Source organism: Mustela putorius, unplaced genomic scaffold (assembly GCF_011764305.1).
Source record: "Mustela putorius furo isolate JIRA1106 unplaced genomic scaffold, ASM1176430v1.1 tig00003834_pilon_pilon_pilon, whole genome shotgun sequence".
Lineage (NCBI taxonomy): Eukaryota > Metazoa > Chordata > Mammalia > Carnivora > Mustelidae > Mustela > Mustela putorius.
In genome coordinates this window covers 84,978,663-85,000,709 of record NW_025421987.1, presented here as the reverse complement: position 1 = coordinate 85,000,709, position 22,047 = coordinate 84,978,663, and the positions used below count along the sequence as shown (strand labels likewise).

At 46.1% G+C, this 22,047-nt stretch overlaps 1 protein-coding gene across 6 annotated transcripts in view; it reads left to right on the top strand.

The window, feature by feature from the left end:
- ABCC5 (ATP binding cassette subfamily C member 5) overlaps positions 1-17,512 on the top strand; it is an 88,045-nt gene extending 70,533 nt beyond the window's left edge. For all 6 annotated transcript variants that reach the window (XM_004745106.3, XM_045088675.1, XM_045088676.1 and 3 more), the window contains 5 exons: positions 1,856-2,015; positions 11,177-11,255; positions 12,449-12,562; positions 13,136-13,300; positions 16,058-17,512. In XM_004745106.3, coding sequence (XP_004745163.1) covers positions 1,856-2,015; positions 11,177-11,255; positions 12,449-12,562; positions 13,136-13,300; positions 16,058-16,159 — 620 coding nt within the window. In that variant the 3' untranslated portion in view covers positions 16,160-17,512. The remainder of the gene's footprint in view (positions 1-1,855; positions 2,016-11,176; positions 11,256-12,448; positions 12,563-13,135; positions 13,301-16,057) is intronic.
- Positions 17,513-22,047: the final 4,535 nt, after the last annotated feature.

Sequence of the window (22,047 nt, the reverse complement as noted above, 5' to 3'; positions counted from 1 at the left end):
GAGGGGGTTTGGGAGAAGGGGGTGGGATTATGGACATTGGAGAGGGTATGTGATTTGGTGAGTGCTGTGAAGTGTGTAAACCTGGTGATTCACAGACCTGTACCCCTGGGGATAAAAATATATGTTTATGAAAAGAGGACTTCTTTGATAAATAATTTTGTACAGCGAAGAATCACACTAATTTAGTGGTATGATAAGCCTAGGGATGTCTGGGAAAAAACACCACAGACTAGGAGCATGAGATTGTAAGACATTTTAAAAACATAACCTGAAAATTGGGGAAAAGATTGTCTGAAGTAATTGTAAAGTTATCTTTAAAATAACTGAATATTTAAAAAAAAAAAAAAAGAACCTGCTAAGAAGAGAAGAAAAAGCCATTTCCTGCTTCCTGTTTGAAGGAATTATTTCATGTCAGAACAATAAAATATCTGTAGGGTTTTTACACTGCAAGAGAATTTTTAGTCCAGGAAGGTAGCTGTTCCCAAAGCTCTTTCTTTGCTTTCTCCCTCAAATTCCCTCTACTACATTGGCTCCCAGGGTACCCTGCTCTCCTGAAAGCTCTGACTGATGTCCCTCTCCTGTGATTCCCCTTAACACAGGTAAGACAGACTGAGCTATTCATTAAGACTTCATTAAACCAGGGGCACCTGGGTGGCCCAGTCTGTTGAGCATCTGACTCAGTTTTGGCTCATGTCATGGTCTCAGGGTCATGAGATTGAGCCCCATGTCCATGCCCAGTGCGGAGTCTGCTTGTCCTGTTGCTCCTTCCCCCTCTCATGTTCTCTCTCTCTCAAATAAATAAATAAAATCTTTTAAAAAGGGAGGGGAGTCTATAAAGCCATAAGTAGTTACAGGAGAAAAGCAGGAAAAAATAGAGTAGTTATTTAAATAGCCTGACTTACAAAGTCTAAACTCTAACCCTAACAAGCTTTTTCAGAGGCTTTTAGACCCTTACCCTAACGTGGCCATAGTCAAGGACATCATTACAAGGATTTCATGGCCTCTCTTACTAGCGTATCCATCAGTGCGAAGGTAGTCCAGATTCAGAGAACTATTAAATCTTCCAGCCCGGCTAGCATCTTTTGTTAAAGAGGAACAACTTGATTTTTTTTTTTTTACAGTATCATGATTCCTTTTTCTTTTTTTTTTTAAGATTTTATTTATTAGAGAAAGCATGAGCATGGCGGGAGGGGCAGAGGGAGAAGCAGACTCCCTGCCAAGCAGGGAGCCCAAAGCAGGGCTCCATCCCAGGACCCCAGGATCAGGACCCAAGCTGAAGGCAGACACTCAACAAACTGGACCACCCACACGCCCCTCAGACCCACTTTCCTATACAGTTCTTATCATGACAGAGTCAACTACAACACATATTTACTCCTTCCCTGTGTGCTTATGCAAGAACGGTAGGAGGTCTTGTTTTGCTTCTCTCTCACCTACGGTAAGGGGACAGGAGAGAGAGAAAACATCTTATCCTCCCGTTTGCTCCTAGCTGCTGGCTCTAAGAACTCTTTTCTCCTCACTTTGCCTGAGATGTGTGAAAGCCTGTGTACCCACTTGCAGGGTGAAAAGCAGGCGTTGTTCTAATTTACTCTCGTGAAAGTGTAGTAGCACCTCAGACTCCTCAGGCCGAAGCTGTGTGATTTAAATGTATATATTTGTATATACAGTGTATTTTTTTTTGTTTCTAGCTATCACTTTCTGCATCATCCTAGTTAATCAGATGAAATAATAATTGAATAGAACTAGAAAAAATGGATGCTTTTGCTCGGGGTGGTGGTGGAGGTTTGAAACCAATTTCTTTTTTCACTAAATTTGCTCATTGAGCTACTTTTCTGCATGTCTTTTGACTCCTCAGGGAAATCCTCTCTGGGAATGGCCCTCTTCCGTCTGGTGGAGTTATCTGGAGGCTGCATCAAGATCGATGGCGTGAGAATCAGTGATATTGGCCTTGCTGACCTCCGAAGCAAGCTGTCCATTATTCCTCAAGAGCCAGTGCTGTTCAGTGGCACCGTCAGGTGAGGACCCGAGCACCCGTGGGCTCCGCTCTGCATTTTGAAGCCAGGTGGGCACAGGAGAGCGTCCATGTAGGACTGAGATCAAGGGACCTCTAGGCTAGGACTCTTCCCACCACTGTGTACTTCTCCCTGCAGAAGGAAGGGGCAGCTCCACAAAACAGGGGCTGAGGGCCCTGCCACGTGTGGTGAAGAAGTCAGAGAGATCTGGGCTCAGATCTCTGCTCTGTGACTTCAGACAAGTCATCTGACTGAACCTAAGCTCACTCCATCTGTAAAATGGGGACACTACTAAGGGATGTCATTGTGGAGAATGAAGAAGTTCCACAAATTATGCAGTCACCAACCCTGGCACGTGGTGACAGTGAACAGTAGCATCTCCTCAGCCTCATCCCATCACCCTTTGTATTCCTTCCCACTCCATATTGTCATCTGTCCTGCATGTGCTCCAACTTACAGTTCTCATGGCAGTTTTCAGGCATTGTTACCGCTCATGGGTTTCCGTGTTACAGTATCTTGCCCCACCTTTGATTCTGATTCTGGAATGATGCCTCTCTCTCTCTCTCTCTCTCTCTCTCTGAAATCTGCCAGGGTGCCTAAGATAAAATTCCTCCTTTTTTAAATTATTTTTATTAACATATAATGTATTTTTGCCCCAGGGGTACAGGTCTGTGAATTGTCAAGCTTACACATTTCATAGCACTCACCATAACACATACTCTCCCCAATGTCCATAACCCAGCCACCGTCTCCACATACACCCCTTTGTCCCCCAGCAACCCTCAGTTTGTTTTGTGAGATTAAGAGTCTCTTATGGTTTGTCTCCCTCCTATCCCATCTTGTTTTTTTAAGATTTAGTTTATTTATTCGAGAGAGAAAGTGCATGAGCCAGGGGGAAGAACTGAGGGAGAGGGAGAAGCAGACTCCCCACTGGGGCTTGATCCCAGGACTCTAGGATCATGACCTGAGCTGAAGACAGACGCTTAACAGCTGAGCCACCTAGGCGCTCCTAAGATTCTTCCTCTTGACCTGTTAAAAGACATATATTTAATCCCATTGACTTTCCCTATACCTTATCCTACCCTCACCCTTAGTTTTAAGCTTTTGCCTCCTTGGAACAGTGGGTTTCTATAATTCCTGTACATGTCTATTCAAGTTGCTTATCTTTTGAACTAAAAATACCTTTAACTATATAGCTGACCTAGATTGGACTTCTATTTTTTTTTAATTAAATTAAATTTCTTTAATTTTTAGCAGTCTTCAGAAAAATTGGTACCAACTTAATTTCGAGTAACCATGGACTTATCTTTAAAATTAGGTCCCCTCCCTTTCTTTGGAAATAGCACCTGAACTCATGATTCAAGGAGGTTTGGTAGACAGAGTGAATTCTCACCAACCCAATTGTAGGGTCCACACACTTGGGTGTATTATTTTGGCATTTTCTCTAAACACTAATGAATTTGAGCAGCATAAATTGGATCTGTTGATGATGCTCAGTCATTCTCTTTGGGTCCTGAGATAACAAGGTCAAACAGATGTCAGAAGAGAATTAGAATTTATTGAAGACTCAGGTTTAAAATTAAGAAGTCAAGAGGTGTTGCCAAATCTGCTCTTCTCTCCTGTAAATTCCCATTTCTAGATGCCACAAGAATGTCTTTGAGAATTTAACTGGCCTTATAATTTCTGGCTCAGGACAAAAAAACCATTTTCTCGTTATCATTTGGAAAAGAATTAAGAAAAGCAATGTATTGAACTTGACTTTCTTAAATACATTGCCACCAAGAAGCCTTACTTTTCGTTTGTAAATTTCACAGCTCTTCGTTTGGGGCTGTGAATCAGGGGCTTCTAGAGTGAATGGTTAAGTGCTTGTTTGGGCAGCGTGTATATGAGAATTGACGGTTAAGAACTGACCTGCTGGCGTGTGCAACCGCAGTTCGTAGAAAGTCAGGGAAGTGCAGCTTCCCTGGGAGTCGGAGCCATTTGTTACCAGCTCTAGAGACATGACGCTGCTTGATGGACAAGCTTACAGTTGGTATGCTGCTGCCCAGGGTTTTTAGTTACTGAGCTCAGAGTGCTATTTGGGCAGTCAACTGTAAAAATTTAGGAAATCATACCAGTTTTATGTTCTGCCAGCTGTAATTTTGTCTTTTTAAGTCAGGAGTAGAGCCTGAGGACAAATTAAATCCCAGACCTACCATCTTTTTCCCTTTATCCTCTCAGGTCTCATAAAAATCCCAAAGAACATTCAGCTTTTGGTGCTCTTTTGCTTTTCTTAGAAAATTAGAAAGGCTATAAACAGTTTCATAAGGCAAGGGCAGTATAGATCGGCTATTTCTCAGAGGTCTCTCGGAGACCCTGAACATAGAAACTGTCTTTATTGCCATTAGCCAGCAGTAAGGGTGGACCCACCTCCTTGAGATATCAACATGCAGTTAAAACATAAGGAACTCTCAAGGCGACTGTGTCACACAGTCAGTTGAACCTCTGACTCTTGGTTTCTGCTCAGGTTGTGATCTCAAGGTCATGGGATCGAGTCCTGCATCAGGCTCTGAGCTCAGTGCAGAGTCTGCTTGGGATTCTCTCTCCCTCTGCTGCCCCTCCCACTTATTCTCTCTTTCTCAAATAAATAAATCTTTAAAAAGAAAAAAACATCAGGATCTCTCAGAGTGAAAGCAAGGTAAAACCAAAATCAAATAAAACTTAAGGTAATGAGATTAAAATGTCTGATTTGTTATCAGACAAATATAATCTGAATCACAGGCCAGATCATTTGGGGCCATACTGCTCCCTAGACCAGCTGGACTCTCAGTCCATTTCAGTAGCTTCATCCAGCCCTCCCTTATCCAGCTAGTCCGTTTCTTGTGCCTTTTGCCCTTTTGCCCTCTAAGACAACAGGTTTATTCTTATCCTGATCCTAAACATTCTTTTTAATATATATGTTTTTATTTTTTTAATTAGCATATAATGTATTATTTGTTTCAGGGGTACAGGTCTGTCATTCATCAGTCTTACACAATTCATAGCGTTCACCACAATACATACACTCCCTTGTATCCATCACCCAGCCACCCTGTCCCACCCCACTCCATTCCAGCAAGCCTCGGTTTGTTTCCTGAGATTAAGAGTCTCTTAAGGTTTATCTCCGTCTCTGGTTTTGTCCCATTTCACTTTTTCCTCTCCTCCCCTATGATCCTCTGCTTTGTTTCTTAAATTCCACATAGCAGTGAGATCATATGATAATTGTCTTTCTCTGATTAACTTACTTTCGCTATCTAGTTCCATCCACATTGTTGCAAATGGCAAGATTTCATTTTTTGATGGTTGCATAATACTCCGTTGTAGATATATACCACATCTTCGTTATCTGTTCATCCATTGGTGGACATCTGGCCTCTTTCCATAGTTTGGCCGGTGTGGTTAACCCTAAACATTTTCGCTGACCTTGCTCTTTCATGGCCTTGGCAGTACCTTCCTTTCCCTTCCCCAGAGGACCCTGTGCTTTCTGAGATTCCTCTCCTCTGCCCAAACCAGCCCCTGCTGGAGTCATTCCATCCTTGGGGACAGTTTAAGTCTCACCTTGGCTGGTGGTTAATCTGCCTCTCAGGAAGACTAGTCGTTCTCAGCTGTCACTCTGTCCGTGAGTCTCGGTCTGCGTATAGAGACCGGGCATCTTCTCATCACCCGGAGCATCTCTGCTTGGTGGCCATTCATTACAAGAAGCAGTGTTCTCATTTCTTCCTAGTCACACGCCCTCACTCCCTTTCCATCTGCCCATTACTTTTTTTTTTTTTTTTAACTTTTGAGGAATATTTCTGTTCCCAAGTCAAAATCACAGCAAAAATTACTGAGCACAACTGACCCATTCTACTTTGGTTCATTCTGGGTCCAGACCCCTTCAGACAGAAGCAGTTAGCCCTCTAGAGGGAATGGAAGCTGTTCTAACTTTGAAGCAGCTGATTCCTTAGAATCTCTAGGTCTCACCGTTGTCTCTGAATTACTCTCTTGTTGAAGGAGGCCTCCTTTCCTCGTTCTTCCTCTTTCTTTCTCTCTCTCTCTTTTCCTTCCTCCTTTTCTTTTCTTTTCTTTTTTTTTTTTTAATATATAGTCTTTTTTTCTGTGGAACTTGGAATTTCCCAAAAGCTTTTTAGTCTCAATATCAGAAAGTAATGTGAAAGTCTAGAATAACTAATCAAGAACACTAGGTTTTATCCAACATTTGCTAAGCCATTCTGGGCAAGGCAGATGGGAAATCTTTATCTTCTTCTTGTTTTGCTATGAGCCTAAATTGACTCTCAAAAAAATTATCTTTAAAATAAAAAACAAGGGAAGGGGTGCCGAGGTGTCTCAGTCATTAAGCATCTGCCTCTGGCTCAGGTTATGGTCCCAGGGCCCTGGGATCGAGACCTGCTCCCTGCTCCCTGCTCAGTGGGAGCCTGCTTCTCCCTCTCCCACTCCCCCTTGTGTTCCCTCTCTTGCTGTCTCTCTGTCAAATAAATAAAATAAAATCTTTAAAAACAAAAAAACAAGGGGAAAGGTCAATCTGTGCCAGACAGCATTGTTCTAAAGAGCAACAATAACGGAAGTCATTGAGCTTATTGAGAACTTAGTATGTGGCAGATGTTGTTGTAATCATTTTAATTGTACCTCCCAAGAAGGAGGTACTGTTATTGTGCCGATTTTATAGAGGAAGAAAGCAAAACCCTGAGAGGTGAGATACTTTGCCCAGAGATAGGCATTTGAACCCTGGCTGTGGGTGCTGTCATATACCTGAGAGCGTGTCCTCCGTCACCTCCTGGAGTTCTCACAGTACCCACTCTCCACCACAACCTTGGAAGGTACTCCGTCTTTCCAACAACCAGAGCGAAGCCTGCTTCCCTGGGGGCCTTGACTTTTATTTTACCTTTTTTTTTTTTTTTTTAAATAAAAAAATGGTCGTGGGGCCATGACCTGAGCCAAAGGCAGACACCTAATGACTCAGCCACCCAGGCGCCCTGGGGGCCTTTGTTACTTTTCTTTTTCCTGCATCTTCAAAATCTCCTCTGCTTCTAGATTCGCATAGTCCTCCCTTCTCTTAAAAAAAAAAAAAAAAGTCACACACTCTCTGCTGCTCTCTTGAGTCCCTCTCATTTACTCTCCTCCCCGCGGTGTCCCTTTTCCCACCTCTAGCCTTTTTCTACCTCTTTTTACACTTAACAACTAAAGGCCAAACCCAGTCCGTATTTCTGAATAACTACTTTGAGTTCTCCTTTAGCTCCCCTTAGCAGGAAGTCTGTGGGTCCTGGGTGCCCTGCGGAGGCCCCGAGCTGCTCAGGACGCTCCCATCTGGTTGGTGGGACGCTGTGGTGCAGTAGTGTCTTCCCACTGGTCAGGGAGTCACTCCTGTATCTTCTCATGCTCCCGGAGAGATTCTCGCCCCCTTTTAGCCACGGCCAAGAGGCAAGCTGAGAATACTGCTAAAAAGAAAATAGGAAGGACCAAAGATGAAAATGCACTTCTGGTGACATTAGGACCCCAGGAGTTCTGACCACTAAAAATACGTGCCTTCCTGTTCAGATGACTTCTTTCTCTCTCCATCCACCCAGCCAAAACTTCTGATGTTGTGAATGCATAGCTTTGCTTTCACTTCTGTTTGTGGATCAGACTCAGAGCCATCTGGCTTCTCTAATGAGCCTGTGTTTTCTTCTGTTCCTGACTGAGCTCCCTGTTGAGATCGGTCTGGTGTGCCTTAATGTGTATATATACCACCTCCTGGTGTGTGTAAATATTCCTTATATATCTGGAACCCATAGCCTGGTTTTTCGAGGCTCCTTCCTCTGGTGGGATGGGCCTAGGAGCGCTGAATGTCAGGCCTGCCCCCGTGTCTGCTGAGTCTTCCCGCAGAGGACCTGATGGGTGGGCTTCCCAGTGAGCAGGCTCCACACCTCCGTGCTGCTGTGTCTGAGAAGAGGATTGTGGTGGGCTTCCTGGCTGTATTTGGTCCTAGGGAAGTCACAGCAGAGGTGCAAACTAGATGGCTTAAAACAACAGGAACTTCTTCTCTCACAGTTCCGGAGGCTAGATGCGGGCAATCCAGGTGTCAGCAGGGTCGTGCTCCTCTGAGACGTGGAGGGGAGAATGCTTCCCTTGCCTCTTCCGCCTGCTGGTGGCCTGCCAGTGATCTTCAGTGCTCCTTGGCTTATAGGCACATCTGTCCAATCTCTGCCTCCATTGTCCCACAGTCCTCTCCCTTTATGTCTCTGCCTTCTCGTGACCCTCTCTTATAAGGACACCAGTCATAATGGAGAAAGGACCCACTCTACTCCACTACTCCAGAATGACCTCATTTTAACAAATTACACCTGCAGTGACCCGGGAACTGGGTCAAAGAACCGGGAGTTCTGTGTTAGGAGGATGGCAAAATGAAGAACTGGACTGGGCAGGGGTGCATAGGTAGCTCAGTCGGTTAAGCATCTGCTGTTGGCTCAGGTCATGATCCCAGGGTCCTGGGATAGAGCTCTGCGCTGGGCTCCCTGCTGAGCAGGGAGTCTGCTTCTCCCTCTCTCTCTGACCCTCCCACTCATGCTTTCTCTCTCTGTCACTTGCTCTCTCTCTCTGAATAAGTAAGTAAAATCTTATAAACAAAAACAGAACAGTAAATGCTGATCTTGACAACCCAGATTTTTGTGCGGACTCTGGAGTGTTAGAGAGGCAGGAAGGGTCAGGGACTTCCAGTGTCATTAGAAACAGGTGCTGTTCTCCTTAAACTTAGCCCATGGTCTGCCATTTCACAGTTTAGATTATCAGCAAATTGGCCCACCTTCTTGATTAAGAGATGCATCTATGGAGATACCAGATATTAGATGGTATGCCAATAGAAGATCAGTCTTCCCCATCTAGACTTGGCACAGATAGGACTTTATCAGAACTCTTTTTGAGGGATGCCTGGGTGGCTCAGTTGGTTAGGCGGCTGCCTTTGGCTCGGGTCATGATCCTGGTGTCCTGGGATCGGGTCCCACGTCGGGCTCCTTGCCCAGCAGGAAGCCTGCTTCTCCCTCTGCCTCTGCCTGCCACTCTGTCTGCCTGTGCTCACTCTCTCTGACAAAAACAAACAAACAAAAAGAACACGAACTCTTTTTGAGCCTGGTATTCAGGATCCTGGGATTATTGTGTCTACTTGGAAAGTGCACTGAATATAAATCAGAAAACCACCAAGCACTGGACCAGGCGGCTAATGTGTCTGTATATACCTTGTCCATTTAACAGCTGCCACTGTGTGAATGTTTGCTGTAGGTACTGTCTCTAATGTCTACAGCAGCCTAATGAGTCATGTCACTATATCCCCATTTTATAGAGGAGGAGACTGAGGAATGGTTTATCCAAGGTCATGCAGACGAGTAGAACCAGAATGGGGATTTGAGCCTAGTCTGCTTGGATCGACCAGGGCACGTACTCCCTCCACCAACACTGTTCTTTGCCTCTGTTGAGACAGAAAATGCTTAAATTGTCATTTAAGCCTCTTATCAGGAAGTCAAGTAAGGCTCTATGTTCTTTTATTCTGACAACAAATATTAGACAGTGTGCATGGGATTCAACAGCAAAGAAGATCCAGACAAGGACCCTGAAGCAATGGGGGCAGAGACAAACGGACAGAGTGACGAGTGCCATAAAGAGGGTGGGCATGAGGACACCTAAGTCAGGCTTGAAGAGTCAGGAGATGCTTTCTGCATCTAATTTGTGACCTGAAGGACAAGAAGGAATCCTGGCCAAGGAGTAACAGCATGCCAATAACGACATCATTGTAATCATAGCTCCCACGTGCACAATGCTAACCATGCAGCGGGGGCCACTCTGAATTCTTTCTACACGTGAAATGCAGCCATCCCGACCTTTGGAGGAGGTGCTTTTGGATCTTTGTCTCACACGTGAGGGCACGGAGGCATAGAGAAGTTAGGCTAACGTCGTCGGGGCCACACGGTCGCCGTAGATAGGAGCTGTGTAGGAATCAGCAAGTCTGGCCCCAGAGCCCTTGCTTTTGCCAGAGTCTCTCAATCCAAAGGGTGAGGAGAGGTACACATATTCCATGTGCAAAGGGCAAGAGGCACAAGAGAGCAGAGCCAGTTAGAGTCTCCTGGGAGAGTCCAGAGAGGGCCCAAAAGGGATGAGCGGGGCAGGTGCCCACCGGGGCTCGGTGGAGTTCTGGGATAACGTCCTGCTTGCATTTACATGCCTGGAGTTAGTAACCCCAGACACGGAGACAAATGAGACGTGGAGCTCAAGTTCTCCTGAAGACTTTCCTGTTTCCCATACGTGCAGACCAAGTTCATGAGCAAAGCAGATTATACCTAATACCTTTCAGGTCACTAGCCCTGTAAATGTCATGTTTAGACAGAGACAAGATGCCCCAAAAGGAATGTCACCTCCCAGTTTCCACCAGTTACCCGTTCCTCCACCATTTCTCCCATCTTCTTCCTCCATGACAAAGAGCTGTTTCCCCCATCTTCACGTTTCCAGAAATGTCGAGTCCTGTTCTTTCAGTACCATCCTCGATGTTCTTGAGATAGCTACTGTGGGTACAGTGAGCAAGAATGGTACCCAAACTGGTTTTCTGCACCAGTAAATGCTTTCCCCTAAGTTGCTCTTCAGGCCCTCCTTTCTCCTCCGCTGGATTGGCTGCTCCTCCTGGTCCGCCAGCCACCCTTGAGTGCCTGCTCTGACAGGCTCTCACCCTAGTGAGTCAGGAAGAAAGAGGCTTTTTTTCTTCAATTGTACACACAAAGAGGTGTATTTCAACCTGTATATGCCACAATGCTAACAGTGTTTGCTGCTGAGGGTCTGATTAGAGGTGATGAAAACATTGGTTTGGGTTTTATGTTTCAGTATCTGTATTTGTTAATTTTTCTGATCTGATCTGCAATATTTACATAATGAAAGTAGTACATGTTAAAAGAAATAAAGTTTTATAAAGACGACGGAGCTGCCCAGCCTGTTCTCAGATACAGGGACAGGGAGGCAGGAGTATTTGTCACTGCTGCCTAAGGCTGGTTAGGGAGCCAGTCGTCTGTGACCTTGAGGAGTCCTGTCCCTCCATTTCCCATGTGCGTTTAAATTTCTACCACAGACCGCCTTTGCAGTATGGTCACCTACATGCTGAATCACTGGGAAATTCCTCCCGTGCTTCTCTCTAGGTCAAATTTGGATCCCTTCAACCAGTACACTGAAGACCAGATCTGGGATGCCCTAGAAAGGACACACATGAAAGAATGTGTAAGTAGGGGCGCCTGGGTGGCTCAGTGGGTTAAAGCCTCTGCCTTCGGCTCGGGTCATGATCCCAGGGTCCTGGGATCGAGCCCCGCATCGGGCTCTTTGCTCAGTGGGGAGCCTGCTTCCTCCTCTCTCTCTGCCTGCCTCTCTGCTTCCTTGTGATTTCTGCCTGTCAAATAAATAAATAAACCTTAAAAAAAAAATGTGTAAGTAAAGCCCCAAGGGACCACTTCACTGGTATTTAAAGGTTGGAACCATAACAGTGCCGAGGTCACTCCCCAGCCTTCCCTGGCTGCCTCTGTCCAGCCTGGTCTGGCCCTTTATTTCCAGGCTGTCTGGGTGGGATCACTTTAGATAAGGCTTCCCAGGCATTTCAGAAAGGGCTTAAAAGTTGGTATCTCTCAACCGTGGTCATATTGTGCTTTTGCTGCCCATTGATTAACCAAGGTATTCATGAAAAACACTCAGAATAATATAATGCTTTTACATTCATTTCTGTTTTATTTATCATAACGGTATAACATGCTTTTGCAGCATCTAGATATGTATCATGTCTGCAGAAAGCATGCAGCATGTATATGAGGTCACTGACCTCTTAGGGTAACTCAGCACGCATCCTCCCAAGGCCATGATACTTCCCGCCCGGGGGGCGGGGGTAGGATCTCTCATGCCCCTGAGCTGACTTAAGCTTGAGATCCCCTGCCCTGATTCAGCTAGGTCAGTTCTGCCTTTATCACTATAATACCGGGCTTCCTCCAACCATTTCATTGGAAGGATAGGCTTAAAGCTTACTATAAAGGCAGGTTTGACAGCCATAAACTTAGAGCCTTGGAAATCAGAAAGAGTGATCTCACTTTCCCCATTTCCTAGGGGTATGACCATATTTTCAGAACCAAAGATTAGGGCCACAATCTGACAGGATTTGGGGATTTGAAAATACTGGAATTTTAAGAACTTTGAACAGTATAAGGCTAACAGAATAGTATACTTGAAACAGGGACTGTCCTGGAAAATGAGGGTCTTAATACCCTATACCTTCTTTCTAGGTGAGCCGGGTTCTTGGCTAATCATTGTTGCATCTGTTTCAGAATAGCTTATTTTTGCCACTGGACTTTGGACAAAATTTAGTTCAGTTTTTTTCCTCCCTAAATTTACCTTCTTTTGACTCTTCACATCTCTACTTCCTTTCTTCCTAGATTGCTCAGCTACCTCTGAAACTTGAATCTGAAGTGATGGAGAATGGAGATAACTTCTCGGTGGGGGAACGGCAGCTCCTGTGCATAGCCAGAGCCTTGCTCCGTCACTGTAAGGTACGGCGGTCTGTGGAGTGGCAGGCAAGGGGAAGAACAGCCTTTCCCCGTGCCATGAGATCCAAAGGCTTTCCTGGCCCCAGAGATGTTTCTAAATTCACCTTGACATCATCTGGGTATACAGGAGTTTTTGAGCTTTCAGACTTCCCCAGGTCTTTCAATTCCAAGGGTGACTTTTGTTTCTCGCCAGTGAGTGGTCGTAGTACTATTGGAAACCATAGACCTACAGATCTCCAGGCCATCAAATCCAGTCCCCTTATTTTGTAACTGGAAAAGGAAGATCCAGAAAGATTTCTGTTCATGCTCAGGATCACAGAGCAAGTGGGGGCAAGCGTTTTATTAGATCAGTGTTACATGCTTATCCTTTTGTGTGTGGAAAGGAAGGCAGACACGTGGGTTTAAAGTTGTATCTGTTCTAAGCAAGATGGTCGTTTTACATAGGCCTGTACCTACTGAGGAAAAACAGAGTATGGTGTAAAACTTAAATAATGAAATACATTTTAGTGAAATGCAGATTGAGAAGAATGCTTAGGAAATTGGTTGGATCTCTCTTTCTCCTCTCTTTTGTGGCAGATTCTGATTCTTGATGAAGCCACAGCCGCCATGGACACGGAGACAGACTTACTAATCCAAGAGACCATCCGAGAAGCGTTTGCTGACTGCACCATGCTGACCATTGCCCATCGCCTACATACAGTCCTCGGCTCTGATAGGATTATGGTGCTGGCCCAGGGACAGGTACTGAGCCCCTGAGGGACCATAATGTGGCATGTGGCCTTGTCTGGGGGAAACTGGCCCCTGGCAGGATTGGGCTGATTGGCACCTTCTTCTCTGCGCTTGTTAGCTTTCAGATAAGCAGCCTTAGTAACTCTAATCTGGCTGCCAGTGGGAGGGATACAGTCCTCGAGCCAGAGATCAAGTAGGGGCACTCTTAACTGGTTCTTACTTTGCTTTGGGACCTGCTTTTTTCTTGCCTGTAAAAATGAGACTTTGACCTAGGTCAGAGAGCCCGTGTGCTTACTAATGAACTCACATACACAGGAATTGCCCAAGGTGTACTGAGTCCAGCCACCTTGAGTTGGCTTTTCACAATCATGTGGTGGTGCCAGACTTCTTATACTGCTGTTCCAAGCTTTCCCACAGTCTGGTCCAGCCCGGCCGCCTTTCTTTGCCACTCACTCCTTGAAGGTGTCGGTGGCCGTAAACAGTCTTGCATTGGGGCACCTGGGTGGCTCAGTCGTTAAGCATCTGCCTTTGGCTCAGGTCATGATCCCAGGGTCCTGGGATCAAACCCTGCATTGGGCTCCCTGCTGGGCAGGAAGCCTGCTTCTCCCTCTCCCACTCCCCCTGTTTGCTCGCCCTCTCTTATCGTCTCTGTCAAACAAACAAACAAAAAACTTGCATCCCCTAAACTGGCTTCCCTCCGTGTCTTTCCTCACTCAGTCCCATGTACCTCCAGTGCCTTTTCTTCTTGTTCCCTCTGCTACATCCCCATATCTGTCTGCTTGCAGCCTGCCTATCCCTCTGAAAGGCACAGTTCCCACAGCCTGACACTCTCTGCCACCTGAAACTTTGTGTACCTGTCGTGTAGCTCCTCTGCCTCCTTTGAGGGTCACTGGCTAATGCCCTCTCTCCCCTATTAGACTGTAAACTCTGTAAGGGCAGGGGTCATGCCTTATTTGTCTCTGGGTCCCTGGCAGGGCCCCATGCGACATTCTTTGCACATGGTAGATGTTAAGTATGTCACTTATGATGTTAAGTAAATTTATGTTGGACAGGTAGCTCCTTTGTGTGCGCCTGGGATGGCAGGAAATTAGTGGTTTGGCAGAAACAACAAGCCATTTGCAGTGTGTGATTTGTCTTGTGTGATTAATAATAAGGCCCCTATAATAGCCACTTCCATTGAATGCTTGCTGCATCTGGCACTGCGCTAAGGGCTGTATGTACAGCCTCCCAATGCATAGTCATCACCGCCACACAACAAAGATGCAGATGTGTCAGCCCTGCCTTCCAGAAGAGAACATGGGCTCAGGGAACTGAACCTATCTCTAGTCCACAGGAAGGGAGAGAGCAGGAACTGAGCTAGGCCGGCGACACCAAAGCCAGTGCTTTACACAGCCCAACCGCCTCGTCCCTCTGTCTGTGGAGAAGTCCTGAGGAAAACAGTTACTACAACAGATGGAGTCTGGGCCTCAGAGCTGAGTTTGAGAAAACATAGGAGTTCACGGTTTTTCTCCTCATCTTGAAATTATATGAACACTGGCAGGTGTTGCTACTATCTTTGCATTATCCTAAATGTTTACTGAAATTCTGGTTCACACTCGGTACAGGCAGCTACTACTCTGTACGTAGGTATTAAGTAGAATGTATAAAGCGGAGGGGGCCAAGAACACTGTCCGGGAAATTCTTTCTTAAAGACACACATCTAGACCACTCTGTTTCTATGAGTGGCTTAGTGTTTTGGAATGGGGATTGATTGGCTCTCTGTGAGGAACTCTATCCGTCCCTTCATTTTTGTTTCTTGTGAAGTAAAATTTCCTTATCATCGGAGGACAGCCCGAAAAACATGAAAAAAGCATAAAGGCAAAAATAAAAGGAGCCCTTTCCCTCACCGGGGACATCCGTTTGCCCCTGCCAGCCTGTTTCATGCATATCTAAGCACAGACTCTAATGGATAGGATGTGCTCTGCGGCAGACACGCAGTAGCAGAACGGAAGAGGCTTGGACAGCAAGAGACCGTCAGCCCACGGCAGGAGGCCAAATAGTTGGTTCTTCAGCAGCTCAGCATGGTCAGGGTCTGCGTCAGCCTCCAGCCAGTACCTACCTCCCCTCCCCCTCCAGGGCGAGGCTGTCTCCGTAGCACCCGCTGTCATAGCCTCAGGTAGCCAGGCCTGGGGAAGCGAACTTTGCCCTCTGCCTGTATCTACCGGGCAGAGCAGCCTTTCCTAGAAGCGCCCAGAGACTTCTCCTCGGTCAAGGCTGTGCCCCAGGCCTTGGCCCTGTAGCAAGAAAGGCTGGGAAAGTGAGTAGGTGACATTTTCTGCCTCTTTTATGGAAGCCGGGCTATACCAACATATTGTTCCATTTTTTGCTGCAATAGGATTTTTGTGGCTGCACAGAAGTCCATCAAAGGAGTGGATAAGTGACTGACTAGATCTCTTACTTTTTTTATTCTGCCAGCTGGATATTCTGAGCTGTTCTTTTTCTGTCTATAGGTTAGGATCAGTTTGTACAAGATGACATTGCCTACTATGTCCTTGACTTGCACTGCAATTTTTTTTCTCTCTGAGATTTATGTGAGGTGAGGGAGGTCCCTAACCTGTCCTTCATATTGTGGTTAGCAGAAAGAAAAAACCAAAAGTGGAACCCACTGAGGCATGGCAGAACTTCATGGAATTGTCACTGTGATTCTGTCCCCAGGGGGCTTTGGGGTTTACCTCCTTCTTGGCTGTGGTTCTTGCGTGACCCCAAGTGATGTGTCTCCTTCCTTTGCAGGTGGTGGAGTTCGACACCCCATCAGTCCTTCTGTCCAATGACAGCTCCCGGTTCTATGCCATGTTTGCCGCTGTGGAGAACAAGGTTGCTGTCAAGGGCTAACTTCTCCCTGCCGCCGTCTCTTTTCCTTGGAGCATTGCCATTCCCTGCCTTGGGCAGGCCCCTCATCGCGTCCTCCTGCCGAAACCTTGCCTTTCCCAGTTTTATCTTTCGCACAGCAGTTCAGGATTGGCTTGTGTGTTTCAATTTTAGGGAGAGTCCTATTTTGATTATTGTATTTATTCCATATTCATGTAAACAAAATTTAGTTTTTGTTCTTAATTGCACTCTAAAGGGTTCAGGGAACAGTTATTATAAATGTATCAGAGGCCTATAATGAAGCTTTATACGTGTAGCTATATCTATATATAATTCTGTACATAGCCTATATTTACAGTGAAAATGTAAGCTGTTTATTTTATATTAAAATAAGCACTGTCCTGATAACAGTGCAAATTCCTTTCTATCATTTTTGTACAGTTTGCTGTACTAGAGACCTGATTTTGCTATTAGATTGTAGGAGGGGTAGCATTCTGTTCTTCAGCTGGTGGTTTCACGGTGCCGGGTTCTCTGGGCGTCCAAAAGGAAGAGGTGTGGCGATAGTGGGCCCTCCGGTGGTCCCCTTGCGCCTCCTCACAGCCACACCCGGTGGGGAGGGGCGGTGGACAGGGCTGCCGGAGGCCACGCAGAGCACCGTGAATTCTCAGGGCTCCTGCTTTCTGTCCTGTTGTCATTCACTGTTTCAGTCAGGAGAGCAGTGGGGCAGAGCCCCAGCCCCCTTTTCACTCCCTCCGTCAGGAATGAGAATCACAGAACATTCCTTGGACAGGGGGAGTCTCTTTCCTGCCTTCCTCTTTTTGCTGTTGTTTCTTAACCAGAATCAAGTCTGTTCACAGAGTGTCCCACTGCCTCAGGTTCCCAAATGCTGGCCACTGCACAGAGCTCTCCAGCTCCCACACCTGCTGGCTCCAAAGCCCCGGGCCGGCTGCTGCTTTCGTCAGTGGTACTTTGTCATTTGCCTGGTCCCACGCCTCCACAGTTCAGTGACAGGGTTCAGGAGTTTGTGGGTCTGTTCTCTCTCACTGCAGTCGTCACACAGTCTGTCTCTCTCCAAAGTCTGCGACTTTAAGCAGCTCTTGCTAATCAGTGTCTCACACTGGTGTAGAAGTTTTTTGTACTGTAAAGAGACCTACCTCAGGTTGCTGATCGCTGTGTGGTTCCGCGTGTTCCCGCAAACCCCCTTCGTGCTGTGGGACCAGTAGCTCAGGTGGGTGTGGTCGCTGCTGTCATCAACCGATTGGTCAGCGTTGCATGTCGTGACCAACTAGACATTCTGTCGCCTTAGCATGTTTGCTGAACACCTCGTGGAAGCAAAAATCTGAAAAAGTGAATAAAATTATTTTGGATTTTGTAAAACTCTTGGTGTATAAAACTTTTCTGGGAAGGGAGCAAGATGTCTGTGAATGGTTTGAGGTACAAGAGCCTGGGCTCTGGATATGCAATGATGGGGTTACCTGCTGGAAAGTCCAGTGACAGAGCTGGTTGCAGAACCCGCCGGGTGTGGGCCCAGCGTGGCTGGAATCCTCACAGTGGGCTTTAGTGCCTTAAGCCTGTGTTTCCTGGGCTCGGTCTCCAGACGGAGCTCCTGTGCTGCGGCTAAGAGGCGGGGTTGGGAAGGGTGAACGGCTGGAAGGAGGTGGGCCCTTGTGGTGAAATAGAATTCAGATGAGCAGTTTGTTGAGAATTCTCAGCAATTCAAACAATGCAATTGCCCTTTCAACCAGTTCATTCAGATGAACTCATTGAGAATTAAGTACCATTCCAAAGGCACTCATTCTACAGTTTCTCAAGATACTGTGTCGAATGCAGCCAAGAAAGCTTTTAAACTATTTGTGTTACTTCTGCCAACCATCTGCCATTTGCATCTTACATCTACCCATTTTTGTAAACTACTGTCTTAAAAGTTCAGGGGGCTAACTCTGAAGTTAAAATGCAGTTTGTCCTTGTCACGTGACAAGTGGTTGGTGGGTGCGTGTGACCCATGGCTACGGTCCTGGAGGGAGCAGGAATGGAACATTCCCATCATTTCAGGCTGTTCTGTTGGACTAAGCACTAAGGTAAACGGCCCATTTTTTTGATTCCCTGGATTTACCTTCCAAGAAGGTAACAGGGTTCTATCTCTTGGTCTCCCTCACCTTTCTCACCCTGCTTTGCTCCTTAAACGGAAGCCTTCTGCCCCTGGCTTTTACTCTCCCCCATGGATCTTTCACTCCTACAGGCACAGGCCTGGCCTGTCTCCTCAGTGCCGCGCGCCTCCACTGGCATCTTCTAAGTGCCTCGGACAGCCTCTCGAAAGCCGAGCCAGTGCCCCCTATCTGAATGAGCAGTCCCATGGCCTCCGTAGTCTTCCAGACTAGAACCCTGGCATTAGTTCAGCTCTCCTGCCCCTTCCAGGTAAATTCCATCACTCCAAGTCCTACACATCACCACCACCACCTTCTCTCTCTGCCCTCATCAAGGCCCACCTCCCTTCTTTTTCTCATATTGTAGCTACAACTCATAACCCTGCCCTTATGGTCCTTCTCCAGACCATTGTACATGCTCCTGTCAAAATGCTGACCTAAAGTACAAGCTGGTCAAAGGCTTTCTGCCAAAAATCTTCGGGGGACAGTTATCTATAACAGCCCATGTTCTTTAGCTTAGCATTCAGGGTGTCCATTATTTGGTTCCAACCCTCCATTTCTACTCAGTGTTCCTAAAAACAGGCCATCGTAAAACCTTTTAAGTCTTGAATATTAGCCTGGAATCCATTGGTCCTCTCTGTTTGAGAGCAGGGGAGGGGCAGAGGGAGAAGGAGGGGGGAATCTCAAGCAATCACCAAGTAGAGCCTGAGACAGAGCTTGATCTCAGAACCCTGAGATCATGACCTGGACTGAAATGAAGAGTCAGATACCTAACCGACGGTACCACCCAGGAGCCCCAATCCTTCCTTGTTTAAAAAAGCCATGTTTTGGAGTACCTGACTGGCTCAGTCAGTAGAGGATGAAACTCGACCTTGGGATCAGGAGTTCAAGCCCCACATTGGGCATAGAGTGCACTTTAAGTAAGTAAGTAAATATATAAAACTTTTTTTTTTTTTAACTCAGGTCGACTAGTATCTCCTCTACAAGCCTTTCTCTTCAGATTCCTCTAGGTTCCTACAACCCTTTGCTTACTTGTTTTTATTATTTTTAAATTTTCTTCTTATTTCCTTTTTCTTTGCATATTGTAACTGATGATTTTCTTGTATTTCTGCCCATGAATATAAATTCATAAAGGCATTAAATCATTGTATACCTAGTCATATTTCTGGCTTAAATATTATGTTTCAGGTATAGTAGGTGCTTAGTAAGTATCATGCTACTCAGCTGAGTCTTGAATAGTGCTGCCCCACCCCACCCCCCAAAAGCTGAGGTTGAAAGAAAGCAGCTCTCTGTGGGAAACCCACTGAACACTCAGCAGAATTCTAGACGCCAAGTTCACTGCAAACTGTCAGATGTCACATCATCATTTCCCCTTCTACAAAGCCTAGAGACCAGAGTCAGCAGCTGTACAGTGTTTATGGGGGGGGGGCAGTCAACCTGGGATACTTGCAAGAGTGAAAGAAGGCACAGTGAGTAATGAAACATGCCAATAGTGCCATGTCCTCTAGCACTGGCCTTCGCCCGGTCCCCTGGATATGGTGTCTGAGTCTTTAAGCCCTCCCTTGGTTAGGGACCCCAACCCTCGCTAGTAACAGCTACAGTCCCTTGGGACTTTCCCTAACCATCAGAGGCAGTCAGGTCACCTCGTTTTACTTGCAGTCACTCCCAGGAGACCCTGGGCACATGTGCATGTTAAACAGAAACATAAGAAAGAAAAGCCCCTCTTTGTTAAGGTGTATGAAGATAAATTTGGAGACCTCTCCTGCCACACCTCTTATTTCATCCATCTCTAGGGATTTCTATATCTCCTGATACTTACCTTCTGTCCTGTTCATAGTGGGTAGAGATGTGGGGGGTGGGATGCAACATCCTTCAGACGCTGAGCTTGGATTTGGCACAGGAGCTGAGCTTGGATTTGGCACCCTCAGCAGCCAGACAGTGAGATTTTGGGCAGGAGAGGGATGAGGGCAAGTTTAAAGCTTAACACACGGGGGAGCGTTGAGCAGGCAAGTTTCCCACTAGGATAATGTATTTCTGCAACTCAAAGAAAAGGCCTCAGATGCCATAGCTGATTTTGAGGAGGTTCTGGACAATATTCGTGGCCAAGATACTGAGACAAGAGCTGAATCCAAAAGGAATGTGGTCAGCGAGGTCACAAGGCAGACAACAGACCCCTCTTCCTATGCTACTCCCATCTCCAAAAACGGTCACTATCACAGCCACTGCCCAACTACTTTCATCTGTGCTAACACCTTGACAAAAGCTTCACGACCACCAGCACCCCCAAAACTACCATCCACATGTACCCAACCTGCCAAGCCATCTGAATTAAATTGAAGACATGAATGGTATTCTAGGTTACGTATTTCCGTTGCGAATGGCTACTGGCCTCGAGTAGCTCACACAGCAGTGGGGAGAGGAAGTGGTCAAAGAGTCTGGGTGTATGCAAAAGGAGCCTCATGTAGAAGCTCGGCGTGCTCACACAGTGGAAGGTTTTGCACTATGGGATTGGATCCTGGGGGCCATCAAGTCCTGTCAGTGAGCCCACATCACTCCATGGCAACTCAGGACTCTGAGCAATTGGGTGACCCATCTGGAGAAACCAGAAGAAAGGGAGGCCTGGTGCCCAGTTTTAGGAGCTTGTCATATCGTGGAAAAGAAGGCATAGACACAAAACGTAGACAACAGAGCCAAGGAATAAAAGGCAAGGACTGCTGTGGGAGAGGGCTGGCATGTTGGGAGAAAGTGGTGAAGGATGGATGGGTTGACTAGAGAAGCTCTCAGAGGGGAGAAGTTTCTGAAACAACGTTATGAGGAAGAAGGAACGTGATTTGTTGGAGAGCGGAAGGCAGCTTCTAACAAACTGGAAGCAGTGTTGTGGGAATGACAGCAGTAACAAATATTGTTACAAGCACTGGCCATCACCCACGACACTTCCATGGAATGTCCTCTAATCCCCCTATTTCCTTTCTGCCTCCATAGCTTTGCCTATGCTGGACATTTCATGCAAATGGAATCATGCAATATGTTCTTTGTGTTTGGCTTCTTCACTTAGCCTCGTGTTTTCAGGTTTGTCCATGCTGTTGCGTGTATCAGTACTTCCTTCTTTTTTGTTGCCAAATAATATTCCACTGTATGATTACCCCACATTTTATTTCTCCACTCATCAGCTGATAGACACTTGGGTTGTTTCCACTTTTTGGACGTTATGAATAATGCTGCTATAAACACATGTGTACAGGTTTCTGTGTAAACACATATTTCACTGTGTAAACTCATTTCTTGTCATTGTGTACCCAGCAGTACACAATGGTGGGTCATATGTTAACCCTATGATTAACCATTTGAGGAACTGTTTCCAAAGGAGCTGCACCATTGTAGAATGGGATCTCTTACCCTCCAGCTGCTAACTGGATGTGACCAGTAGGAGGCACTGACAGAGCTCAGAGAGGGAAAGGATGGGACATTCATCCCTGCAGAATTGCCATCAACCCTGCTACATCCCACTACCAAAGGCCAGAGCTCTTGCCCATGACCCTCTCCACCCAGCCCGGGGAAGTTTCCTCCAACACTCCTGTGCTTTAACTTTCTTTTAAAAAAAAAAAAAAGAAAAAAAAATATACACAACACAAAATTAACCACTTAAAATTCTTTTATTTATTCATTTTTAAATTTTTTATAAACATATAATATATTTTTATCCCCAGGGGTACAGGTCTGTGAATTGCCAGGTTTACACACTTCACAGCACTCACCATAGCACATGCC